Raw genomic sequence first — 12,905 nt, forward strand, 5'->3', positions numbered from 1 at the left:
CCCCCGGCCAGCTTTCCCCCAGTTTCTGTGCTGAGCATGACGGCACATGGTGTGGAATGTCCCTCTGGCCAGTTTGGGGCAGCTGTCCTGGCTGTGCCCCCTCCCAGCTTCTTGTGCCCCTCCAGCCTTCTCAGTCGGTAGAGCATGGGAAGCTGAAAAGTCCTTGACTAGTGTAAGCACTACTGAGCAATAACTAAAACATCCGTGTGTTATCAACATTATTGTCATCCTAAATCCAAAACACAGCACTGTACCAGCTACTGGGAAGGAAATTAACTCTATCCCAGCCGAAACCAGGACAGAGTGCTAATGCAACAGCTGTGCATTGCATGGAGGAAGATGTCAGCTAGTTGCCATGCATGTCCTGCCACTGGGTCCATCCCCGCTTGCTGGCGTGGGGTGGCCCCTCGTCCCCAGTGCCGTGCTCAGCATCCCTCCTCCCCACCTTCTCAACCTCATCCCCACCCTAGGAGCCTTGAGGTGTCAGCAAGGCCGCCCATGGGCCAAGCCACCGGTCCTAGTCACCAGGGCGTCCCATCTAGCACGGTTCAGGGATGCAGGTGCATGCTGGTGGGGAAGCTTTGTGGGGTGGGAGGATGGGTGCTGACTCTGTGCTGCAGACACAGAGCCTCCTCTGTCCTCCTCCCCTTCTTATTTGGAAAGTGGCACTTGAGAACGGGTGTTTTCTGCCTGTGAAAACGCTGGCTGGCGCTCAAACCAGAAACGACAGCTTTGCACGTATGTGGTGCCTCCTTCAGCAGTGTTGTGTTGGGGTTTTAGAAGTGGCTGGTTTTGGTGGGAAGTTTTCATTTCCTTTATTTACCTTCCTTTTGGGCAAGGAGAAGCTGCTGGCTGGAAGACTGCAGGTGCACAGCTATTTGCTGCTAATTAGGTTGCCTTTTTTTTTGTTCAGGTTAATTAATGAACAGTGGTGCTAGCCCACATGAAAAATTGCTAAGAGATGAAGTGCTCTAAAGCCTGGATACAGTTTATTCAACTTCCAGTTTGGAGTGTAACCAATAAAATGAGTTTGGGCAGGAGAATAAATTGGTTATGATACTATGGGTGTATTACTTGAGATAACTTTCCTGGCTTAAAACATTACTTTGGGTTCCTTTAGACTGGTGGTTGGAAGTATTTAATAGATTTCCCATCAATACAATTTTGAAATCTTAATTCTTTTTGAAGAGTTTGCTGATGCATCTGCCAGCTCTTGTGCCTGGCATGAAAGTATTTAAATAAATAACTTATTTGGTGATACTGAAAGGTCTGAGCAAAGGAAGGAAGTGAGCCTTCAAAATGATTAAGTGAATTAGAAATTAATATACACCAAGCTAATCTCTATAGTATAAACTCAACAGAAAAAAATTCTTCCTGGAGAGGAAATGCCAGTCACGGGAACGAAAGTGGAGGTTCCTGCTGCTATTGGACAGAGGACGTGTCGGGTGTTTGAAATCAATCTCTTCTTCCCTGGATCATTTCTCTTGTGCTCCTAAGAGGCTGCATTATATACAGCCATGTCAGGCCCTGAGCCCCATGACTTTGTTCATCAGGAACTCAAAGAATGTTTCAGTTTTTCCAGAAAATGTTTTCTGTGTTAGGCTTTGTTTGTACTGGAGCACTTTGAAGATGAAAATCTGAACTTCAGCATACTTGTAATACGTTTTAACAAGGTTTAAATTCACACTGGGCCAAAATATCCCCCCCTTCTAACAACTCCTGGCTCTAAACATTACTCCTTTGAGGATTAAAAAAAACAGAGGCATGTTTTATTAAAAAATATTTATTGAATATGAGTCACAGAAAAGCAGAGGTCAGAATCCTCAATTGCTGGTGGCATGCATAAAATAATACGCTTCCTTGCCTGTGCTGTGCTTAGCGGTGGAGAGGCTGCACCCGCGCCCCGGGGTGCCGGCATCCCCTGCGGAACTGGAGCAAATGGGCGGCAGCCCGGCGCAGGGACCGCCGGCATGTGATGGTTTGTCCCGGCAGCACCTATCCTTGCTCTCCTTAGCTCCTTCCCAAGGCCACATAGCGTGGACTTTTTTTCCAAAATGGCCCAAATGCATTTGGTTTAATGGACCTCTCCCCTATTTTTTATTTTAATTTAACTCATCTACACCGAATCTCCAAGGCAAAGGCTTTAGCAGTAGGGTGGTCTGTGCTTAGACCCACGTGCCAAGGCTTTGGTGGCGCTGTCTTGGTGGGGGATGTTCTTTAAACTGACCTGGCAGATGCATCTGATGTGCCAGACATCATCAGGTCAGCTCGTTATCGGCATCAGAGGCGTGTGTGGCACTGCCAAGATGCGGTGACAGCACTTCGGCAGCAGCCGCGCTCTGGCACTGGGCTGTCTGGTGCTCTGGGAGGGTGAACCAGAGTTGGGATTTGCTTTTAGAAAGTGATGAAACCCAAGGGCCCCTGTCCGTCCGCTGTCATCTGAAAAATCTCTGTCGTTCTTGTGCCAAGTGTTTAGCCCTTGGATTTTGAACAAATTCTGGCTTAATTGTGGGGTTTTTTTTGTACTGCCACAAACATCTGAAGCCCTGTCTGCAATCATGACCAATTAGGTAATTAGAGACAGGCCCTGCCCCAGAGCTGACAAACCTGCAAGACAGAAGAAAGAACCTGCAGGTAGATTTTTGGGTTTGTTTTTAAAAATGTATTAAAATCTGTTAATTTTTGAGGGTGGTTTATGATCATTCCAGAAAATGAATTGACAAGAAAGATCCATTTGTGCAAAATGTCTGTTTAAAAAAAAAAAAATCTTTCTTTTTGCTTTCTGATAGTCTTGTGCTTTGAAATTCCTTCTTTTAAGATGCCTGAATGGTAACATAAGAAACTGGACTTCCCCCCCCTCCCCTGCAATTTGCTGACTTTTGTCATGATATTCAGATTTGCATCAAAAGAGATTTCACTCATGCAAGTCTTTGGATGTGGAGAGAGGTTGGGGGTGTTGCTTTATGAAGAGTAATCAAGTATTTTGAGATATATAAATTGTTTGAAAATTTTTAGGGAGTCCTTTAACTTTCCATTTCATTTGCGTGATGGTCTCATTGCACTGAATTTTCCAGTTAAGCAATGGCAGTGGTTGTAGAACCGTGCGAACACGCGACCCAATGCCGGCATTTACCATGGCTTTTCTTCCTCTTTTCTAGAGTTCTTTAAAGAACTTCTCGAAAACGCCGAGAAGTCACTGAACGACATGTTCGTGCGGACGTACGGCCGTTTGTACATGCAGAACTCAGAGCTGTTCAAGGACCTCTTCGTGGAGCTGAAGCGATACTACGTAGGTGGCAACGTCAACCTGGAGGAGATGCTCAATGAGTTCTGGGCGCGCTTGCTGGAGCGCATGTTCCGGCTGGTCAACCCCCAGTACCACTTCACGGACGAGTACCTCGAGTGCGTCAGCAAGTACACCGAGCAGCTGAAGCCCTTTGGGGATGTGCCGCGGAAGCTCAAGCTACAAGTGACGCGAGCGTTCGTGGCCGCCCGCACCTTTGCACAGGGCCTTGCCGTCGCGAGGGACGTCGTGAGCAAAGTGTCTGCGGTGAGCTTCGTCTCGTGATTATTCCCATGTCCCATGGACCTGTGATAGGTAGTGTCTTTCCCTGTTGTCCTGTCTAGGTACCTAAAGGTGTTGCTGGTAGTTGAGCGCAGGTGGAACCAAATTCCATCTATGTTGGCTGTGCCGTTGCATGGTAGAGTCACTTTCTGGGGATACCACCATCCAGTGCTGCAGCCCAGTAGCAGGGATGTTCCCCAGGTTGATGCTGTCCTCCTGTCTAGGGAACAGCAACAAGCAGGAAATTAAATACCTTCTGTAGTGGAAATAACCATGTTTGCTTGTGTAATGGCTGTATCTTCTTCTTAATATTGCCTTCAAATTACAGCAAGTCCTGGATGCTATGGGCATCTATTATGGAGCAGCTGATGATTTGCTCCTTGCTCCCAGGCACAGGGAGAGGCTGTTAATATGAGCAAACAGTACTTTTATGATAACAGTAAGCCAGAGCCATATGCACAGGGCAGGAGCCAGTTGTACTTGGTGCCACACATGCAGCATGAGTTAGACCTCACACTTCTATGGTAAAGTCACTTTTTTGGGGGGTCAAACAGATGTGATGTGTTGGTCACTTAAATGTTTACCTCCCTCTTCTTATAAACCACTTCGGAGTGGTTTAAGTGGGGTGACTTTTTTTTTTTGACAGGAGGTTGACTGTAACTTAGTCTGAGTTGTATGGTATAGGGAACAGGTGTAGTCAACAATCCCCTTAAAGTGATTGTGTGAGGTAACAAATATTAGTGATTTCCTTTATAACAAACTCAGCTCGTTTCCTGTGGGCTATAGAAGATTTAGTATAATCATTTAATCGGGCAGAGAGAGGTTTACTTTCTCTCTGCCTGGTTACAGAGTAATAAAAAGCCAGGCTGAAAGGGCAGGCAGTAGTTTGAATCACCCTAAGTGCCAGGAAAGAGAGAAAAAAAAAAAAGGTAGTAAAACAGAAAAGAATAGCTGTTCAGGTACTCTTAGCAGCAGAATGCAATTTTGGAGGCAGCACAAGCAGCATCGTTAAGTGAGATAATAATTCAAATTACTTTGACTTACAGGGATAATATTAAATACTGTCTCTCTGGAAAGAAAAAAAAATCTGCTTCCATGTTAATTTTTCTTGAAGAGAAATCAGAAAAACAGCCTGCGATAAGCCTGCGTGTGTGCGATAGGGCGGAGAATATTAGGAAGGAAAGAGTTGCCATACTAATATACGCAGGCTCCAGGAGCAAGTTGTAAGCCAGCGGTGGCAGGTTCAGGTCCTTGGACACCCTGAGTCCCCATTTAATAGTGATGACTCTTGCGTGAGACATGTCTGCGTGCTGCTGGTTGAGGATGGGTGTTGTGGAGCTCCGTGGGTGACATGTGGGGTCCGTCTTACGAGACCACAAAACCCTCCAGCTTCAGGGACCCTGTCCTGTGGTGGGAAGGAGATGTGGGGAGGGAGGGTCAGTGCTGGATGAGGCCAAGCGTTGTGTCTCCATGTCAGGTTACGGGCTAAGCCAGTCGACCTCTTGGTTGGGGTTTTAAATTTGGTGACTCTTGTTTCTGCCTGTGTAGCGTTGTGGTAGATATCGCGGTCAGAAAGAAAGGGAAAAAGGGTTTTCACTGCTGGAGAGTGCAGATGAAGTATTCGGGTGGGAGGTCCGTGCGCTAAGCCCCAGTACAGTTTTCGGGAATGTGCAATCACTTGATAGGCTGTAAACGTGCATGGATGAGGGATCGTGTTTATGCTCCATCTGCTCAGAATTCATCAAAACGTCTCCAGGCTTGACATGGGACTACGAGAGCTACGGTCCCCCCATCTGTTACGAATCAGAGTCGTGAACCCGAGGTGGCGTCGTGATTTCTCTTTCCCTTTTGAAGATCCTCGAGTGTAGAGTTGCCTTCAACTCTAGAATTAATTGCTCAAGTGGGGAAGGTTACCCACAGACCCACTCAGCTGCAAAAATAGCTCACGCGCCGTGGACGATCACAGTTACTGCATTTTCCACTTCAGTTTCATAAGTTGCACTGGAAATCCTGCAACAGATTGACTTTTCGAAGTGGTAGCAAAAGTCCCTGCTGCTGAATACCTAAGCTTTAGCTGCAGCAGTGGAAGGGATAATAATCTTTTCTATAGTGTTTTAATCTAATTCAGTGGAAATCTAACATCACGTTTCTGCAAGACACAATGCGAAATTCTATATGAGGGTTTAAAAGCTGATCTCTTTATACCTGCTGCTTTGCGGTTGTGTTTTGGGGCTTCCCACATTACATATAGATTAGCCCGGCTTTGCTGAGCTCTATATAATGACTCCATTGACTTTGCTTCCTTATTATCTTTACTCAGGAGTTGTAGTGGGATGACTGCTTATACTAGGGATTAACTTGAGGGATAAATCTTCTATTCTTCTTTATGAAAAAATGTCCGAAGTAATGCAAATTAGTTTTACTTTTCATGTGTTTTGTAACGAGCAAGTTAAAAATGTTTAATTGAAAATCCTCAGGAGGAGAAATACAAACTACTGCAAGACCCAGCTGCTTTTTACTTTCCTGGGGTGCTATCAGGAGAGCAAAGAGCACTTTACAGTAGAACAACCTTGATGGCTTTTTAATGATCCGATATATTTTTACATCTTCACTAGGGAGATGCATTTAGAAAGGTATTGTTCTTGCATGAGTTTGGGAGTAAAGGGGGAAAAGAAGAGAGAATATTGAAAAGCTGCAAGTATGCTTCATTTCTGAACCAGAATGCTAGGAAATAGCTTTAATTCGGCATTGGATGGATCAGAAGCCATGTGCTGCTGCCCAAACACACAACGGAGAGAAAGCACAAACTTTTTTCAAACTGTCTAAAAACCACAATTTTGATGCTCAAGTCTTCACCCCTCAAATTCCTTCCTTTGGACCCAAAAAGTACAAAATTCTCCAGATCCATCCTGAGAAAAACCAGGATGCCATTTCTGCCTGCTAGAGATGGGTCCTGCATCTGAGGTGGGCTGCGAGGGGCTGGGGGCCTCCAGCGCTTCCCTCTGTCGCCTGCTGATGCCTGGTGCTTTCTCTCTGACCTTCCTGCCCTCGCCTTCGGGAGACGGAAATCTGCCCATCCCCTAATTGCTCGCTTGCTACTTAGCCCTCAACAAGCACTAAAATCAGCCGGGTTAAATTGCTGCCAGCAGTGACATTTCCTGCTCCAGCCAGGGGTGGAAAAAAGGAGCAAATACAAGCCAGAGCCCAGAGTGACCGAAAAAGGGTGAGAACCTACAACTGGGCTGTTCTCAAGCTGCAGAGATGTTCCCTTAATTAGTTACATTGATTAAACCCACAGCCCAGTCAAGGGTCATGACACCTTTGAGGGCAAAGTGCCCAGGGGCTTGTTGGGTGCAGGTCAACTACAGGTATGGGATGGAGGGTCCCCGTTGTGTGGGGAGAAGGTGAAGTCAAAGACTGAACCCCCTCACAGTGTTTTGTAGGGTCAGGAGGAGCCTGCTTGACCCAAGGGCTGGGAGAGGAGGTCTGGCTGGAGGTCAGCAGTGGAGGGGCATGATGGACGAAGCGTGCAGCCACGTGACATCGAACCCCTGTATTTGCGTCACTGTCTCTCCGCAGAGCTGCAGATGGGGACGTGCAGATGGGACCTCCTGCAGTTGCAGTGGTGGTGAGAGTTTTCTGTAGCCCCCCAGGAGATCTATGCTGATGAACTGTTGTTTTGGGGTTCTTTTACCACTTTTCCCTCTTCCCTTGTGTCTGATCGTTTGAGGAACTGCTGGGAGCTCTGGAGGCTCCCAAATCACCTCCCCAACAAGCATTTGCGTGGTGAAAGCCACACAAGGTGCAATTGCCACCAAAGCTGGAAAGGGGCTTCCAGCCCATCCTTGGGAATCCTGGGAAAGGCAGCAGCTTCAAAGTTGTATGCAAGAAATGGTGTTTAATTTGGAAGCACGGATATGAGCCGTATGAAATAATGCACAGTTTCATATGAGGAATACGTCTACCTCATCATCTGCTGTCCTCAAGAGACATTAACAGCCAAGAAGAAGCTGCTGGAGATGTTTGCGGTGGGTGGAGGAGGCTCAGATTCCTTGGTATCAGCATTTCTTCCCTAATGAAGTGTGATGATAGCAGCTAAGGAGGGAATTTTCTTCAAACCGTTTATGGAAGAGAATTGCGGAGGGGGCAGGTGATTGCCTTCCCACAGCCACTCCAAAGCTGGAGCGAGAGTCCGGTGCGTTTTTAACCCCCTTTGCTCTGAGCTGCCTCAGCTCTAATGAGGCATCCATGGAGCACAAGGTGAAGCACTGAACCTGCATAAACCAACCTACTGCTGGCCTGCGTGAGCTCCCTTACCTCCAGCTGCATCTCCTGAACCGTGGCTCCTGCCCTTTTCAGCATGGATGCAGAATGTGGACCAGACATTAGCTTAGGAGAAGCAGTGATGAAAATAATAAAACACTGAATGAGTAACAATTAAGGCCTGTATCATCAAAAATATTAGGGCACTGAGCTCCTATTTCAGTAAGTGTTGTGCCCCTCGTAATTACCATCTGAGGATCTAAAAGTTTAGTCAGAGAGCAAAGGTCCAATCTCCCTTTGTGCGGTCTTTGCCCTTGGTTTGACTTAAGGGGAATGTGTCCTTAATCCTTCTTCAGGAAGAAGTTCATGTTCCTATATCCAGCGAAGCTGGGCACCCTTTGGGTAAGAGCAAACCCTCCCAGGGAAGTGACAGAAATGTGTTCCTTGCATGCATTGAGAGGAGATGGGGGACAGATCCTGCTGCTTAATGGGCAACCGAGAACCAGCCGGAAGAGCCAAGGAGCCCTTTTAGTGTTGCAGAGGGGCCTCTGAAGGAGCAGTGCTGTCCAGGCAGCAAGTTGCAAGCCGTGGGGCCAGACCGAGGGGCCGCCGTGCACAAGGACGTTGCCTTCCACATGCCAAGGGCAAACATCAATGCAGAAAACAATACCAAGCACTTCTCCACATCAAAGATGACCCTGAGAAGACCTGCCAAGAATGTGGCTGCATCTGCCTCAGCTCCAGCCATCTGAGGGTCTGCGCTAGGCATAGCCTTTAAAGCATGCTCAAGCAGCAATCATCGCTGATTTAACGTGCCGAGAGTGCGCATGGATGCGGCTGTGGGTTTGGAGCTGATGGCATCATGCAGGAGCATTTCGGTCCACTGGGGTTATTTTTCTTTCTTTTTCTTTCTTTGCCTCCCTCCCCACTGTCGTTCTGCTGCTAATTTTGAAAACAATGTGAGGGATAAATAAGGGAGTTTTTGGGCGTAGCTGCCAAGATAAATGTTCTTGCTGTTTTGCTCATCAAAGCAAACAGAACGCTCCTAATTATCTGCTGTGTCTGGGTCGGGAAGAGGCAGGTGCTTTGGAGAGCAAGCTTTGTTTGAAAGGCGCACTGGTCCTGAGGACACCAAGAGCAGGAGATGCTGCATCACTCCCTAAGCGTTCGGTGGAAGAGGCGTCTGCTTGGCACCGGAGTCCCCCCCACCCCCTCCCCTCTGGGCTGGGGGTGCTGGTGGGGAAGACAAGCACACGGTGCTCCCCTTTTGACACGTTAATATTGAGACTGAGCAGGTCGAGTGACCGGCAGCGTGATTCTCAGGAGCTCTGCTGTTCCTCTCTGGCAGTGTCACATCTGGGGAGGGGGAAAAGCAAGCTATAACTAGGGAATCAAATGTAAATGTACTCTTGAACTTTTCCTCACACAGAGGTGACTGTAACCAACAAGATAAAGCTGCAGCAGACATCGCCACAGGTAGCGAATACTGACGAGGCAGAGAGCTGTGCGGTTCCCAAGTATTGCTCCTAAATGTGGTCCCTTGTGCAAGGCCTTGGAGGCCCAAATCTGTGGTTGAACCAGATGCTTTCTAAATTATTCATATGCTAGCACCGGGCCAGAAAAATTGGTTAAATGCGTAGTTAATTCCAAAACACTTTCATTGGAATATTTGGGGTGGGGAAGCAAACCAAGAGCCGCCTGAGTGATCTTGTGCTTCACAGTGAGCTGAACGTCTGGACCGGCATGTGCCAAGATGATGCTCTTGCACAACACTGAGGGAAGGAAAAAATGATGCAAGTAAGGTTGTGTTGGTCCCAAAAATTGACGACACTTCGCTTGTCTAAATTGACTGCTCACACCTGGAGCATCCCACAGTCCTTCAGTCAGCTTTGGAGTTAGTTTTTGAAGTCAGGAAATCATCTTTCATGTCACTGAGAAGTTACTCCTTCAGTCTTCTTTATCCAGTATTGCCCTAATTCAGTTTTTTGCAGCGAAAACACAGTATAAATCAAAAGTAATTTCACTGCATTTATTTTCAAATTGTTGGATTTTTGTGTTTTCTGGTGGCTGTGCTGCTGGCATGGCAACGCTGCTGTTGTGCAAGCTTGGAAAATAAGAAAGCCTGAGTTATCAGTGTTATTATAAATAGTTATTAAAGCTGACAGGATTTTAAATGTTGTTATTAACATTCTTAATGTTAACTTGAGGGTAGAGTGAGAGAACAAAATGTGGCTCTGGCTGTCTGGCAGCTGGTGGGAGCTCGCCGCAGAACTGTCCATGGCTGGAGCACTGTCATCCTTCCCTGGCTATTCCTTGCCTTTGGAAGGAGGGGAAGAAGAAACCGGTTGCTTCTCTGAACTTTATCTGCTTGGACAGATTAGGTTTTCTTGAATTTTTTTTTTTGGGGGTGGCTTTGTGGTAGGCTGTTAACAAGGCATTTCACTTGATAGGTGTGTGCTTGTGAAGTTTCTACCAGACGTATCCATCCAGGTGCAATCACCAACAAGTTGGAAAAGGCTAAGGACATAGGGCAAACTGTTTCCCTTTTGTGAGACTCTGAGATGGGATGGATATGACAAGGTACCAACAAAAACCAGATTTTATTTTACCAAGAGCATGTCATTTTTACAAGAACATGATTGTATCTTCACCGTAAATGTAAGTTGGGGGTACCTCAACAAATATGATATGAAACATTTGGATTAAGCCCGGAAAGCCCAGAACTGTTTGCTTTTCACTTAATTTTTGTGGATTGTGTGCAAATCTGTGTTTTTAAGGAGCAAGTTCGATACGAATGTGAAGATTGGTGCCAAAACACATCTGTTAGCAGCTTTTAATCTTCACGTTTGACAAAGCGTATAGACATGGACAAATTGTAATTTACATGATGAAACCGCAGGGTGATGGATTGCTGCAGTGGCGTGGAATGCCACGGAAAGGAAATAAATTTCACAAGATAAAAGGAAGGGATTGGAGTGCGTTTACTTCTGTTATAAGCTTTTACAGGGTATGTGCACTACAGCATACTACTACCTGGGCTCAAATCTACTAGAGTAAATCCTTTTCAGCAAATAAAGCTTTCTTTGGGACTCTGCTTTATTAGAAAGGAGATTATTTGGTTTTTGAGGGTCATTCTAGAGTAGCGTTTGAATGAACTTGAGTTGCTTTCCAAGATAAACACAACCCCAGAACAAAGCATATCTGGGTTTACTGTTACATACAATGGTGTTTTAAGAGCTTGCACCTGGTGTGGCAGAGCGAACATTAAAAGCTTGTGAAGAATTGCCAGTGCAACATATGGCACAGCCCACTGACAGATCTAGAGTTGGTCTGGACTGGGTACGGGCCCCTTGCCAGGGGTTAAGGTTCTCGTTGCAGCGATACGCAGCAGTTAGGCATTTATCACTGTTGTAACGAGGTGTAATTGCTCATAATCTTCCCCGAAACTCTCTTAGAGGTGATCTCTGCTTGTGCCTTCCTGTTGCTTTCTGACACCATAAAATGCCAGATCTGGACTGATGAATTTCCCCTTTGTCTTCCTTTTCACCTGCGTTGCTGTTACTATTGCAAACTAACAGCTTCCCTGTGGGTTATGTCCAGCACTAGTTAGGGCTTGGTTCGGCACTCACTGCAGGCTGGGGTTTGTCTCTTCATCGCCTCGTTTGCTATCACCCTCTGCTCAGCTCTGTGTAGGGCTCAGAGCCGCAAACCTACATAGGGAAGGAAGCAAAACCCTGTTTGCTTTTAAAATCATCCTGGGTCTTTGTTCAAAGGATCTAATCCAAGTGACCATCCCGTGTCGTCTGCCGTGGAACGCGGGAAAGCGGCTTCAGTTTCCCCTGCATCTGCTGGGATTCATAAAGATCAACCCCTATGAAATATCAAAGCAGGGCAGATGCTGCAGGATTGCAGCCGTGCAGGGCGAGCCGGGAACCTAAGATGGGAAGGTGCCTCCCGGGTCACTGCTGCGATTTTTTGCAACACGCTGCCATGCACTCCCTTTCATAAAGATGCAGCTTTCCATGATAGGGTTGGGGAAGTCTCCTGCTCCTTGTCCCGCTTCAAACTGCTGTAGCACTTGGCTGGTGCTATCAACCTTTTCCTAATTTTCTTCCCGAGGAGGATGCAGAGTGCTTCTTTGAGGACCAGCAGTGCTAGGACGGCTGGGATCTGCTGATAAGCTTCAGGACTAGGCGTGGAGGTCCTGGCACCTACCACCAAGTGTCATGGGAAGAGATTTTTATCAGAGAAACGACTAAACTACTAAACTGGGGCATCCTTCAGAGCTCTGGTTTTGGGTGTGAGATGTTTAGTTCCCTCTTCCCCCCTGCAACTTTTTTGTTATGCAAGGACTGCACCATCTGGATGGCAGATGATACCTTTACATTTGTCTGTTTTCAGTTTTCCTACTATAAATCATCTGATTTAGCTGGTTTCTGTTGCTTGAGCTCTTCCCAGTGTTTGAACTAGCTCTGCTTTAAAGCCAGGCTGCCCCGATAGGGAGCTTTCTGCTGGGGCTCCCGCTCCCGCTGCGCCTTCCAAATATATATATATGTATATATGCTCTGAAGCGTCTGAATCTGATTCCCCCACCACCGCAAACAGCTTTCTACATCGAGTCTCCTTTTGCTCAGCCAAACAGGCTCCTTGCAGACAAAAGAGGGGTAAAGATGACAAAAGAGGGGTAACGTGATGTCTGAATGAACATTGCTGGCCAGCCAAAATCCAGCACTGAGCTCCATTAACTGCAGAAAATTGTCCTTCTGTCTTTCTAACCAGCTTTCTTGCCTCTGAAGAGAAACTGTGGTCTTTCTGGAGTTGTCAGAAACACAACAGATTTTTGTCCGTCATCTCTTTTCATAAGAAAAGAGGGTGTAAAAATCTGCTGATGTTGTTATTGTGTGGCCAGCAGGGCGAGGGAGGTGATTCTGCCCCTCTACTCTGCTCTGGTGAGGCCCCACCTGCAGTACTGCGTCCAGCTCTGGAGCCCTCAGCATAAGAAAGACACGGACCTGTTGGAGCGGGTCCAGAAGAGGGCCCCGAAAATGATCAGGGGGATGGAACACCTCTCCTGTGA

The 12,905-nt window shown here is 46.9% G+C and overlaps 1 protein-coding gene across 1 annotated transcript in view; it reads left to right on the forward strand.

Annotated features, from left to right (window-relative positions):
* Positions 1-12,905, forward strand: part of GPC4 (glypican 4) — a 37,520-nt gene that overhangs the window by 11,868 nt on the left and 12,747 nt on the right. Inside the window, exon 2 of the mRNA XM_009287583.2 lies at positions 3,159-3,550. Coding sequence (XP_009285858.1) covers positions 3,159-3,550 — 392 coding nt within the window. The remainder of the gene's footprint in view (positions 1-3,158; positions 3,551-12,905) is intronic.

This window comes from Aptenodytes forsteri, unplaced genomic scaffold, assembly GCF_000699145.1.
Source record: "Aptenodytes forsteri isolate BGI_AS27 unplaced genomic scaffold, ASM69914v1 Scaffold265, whole genome shotgun sequence".
Classification (NCBI taxonomy): Eukaryota; Metazoa; Chordata; class Aves; order Sphenisciformes; family Spheniscidae; genus Aptenodytes; species Aptenodytes forsteri.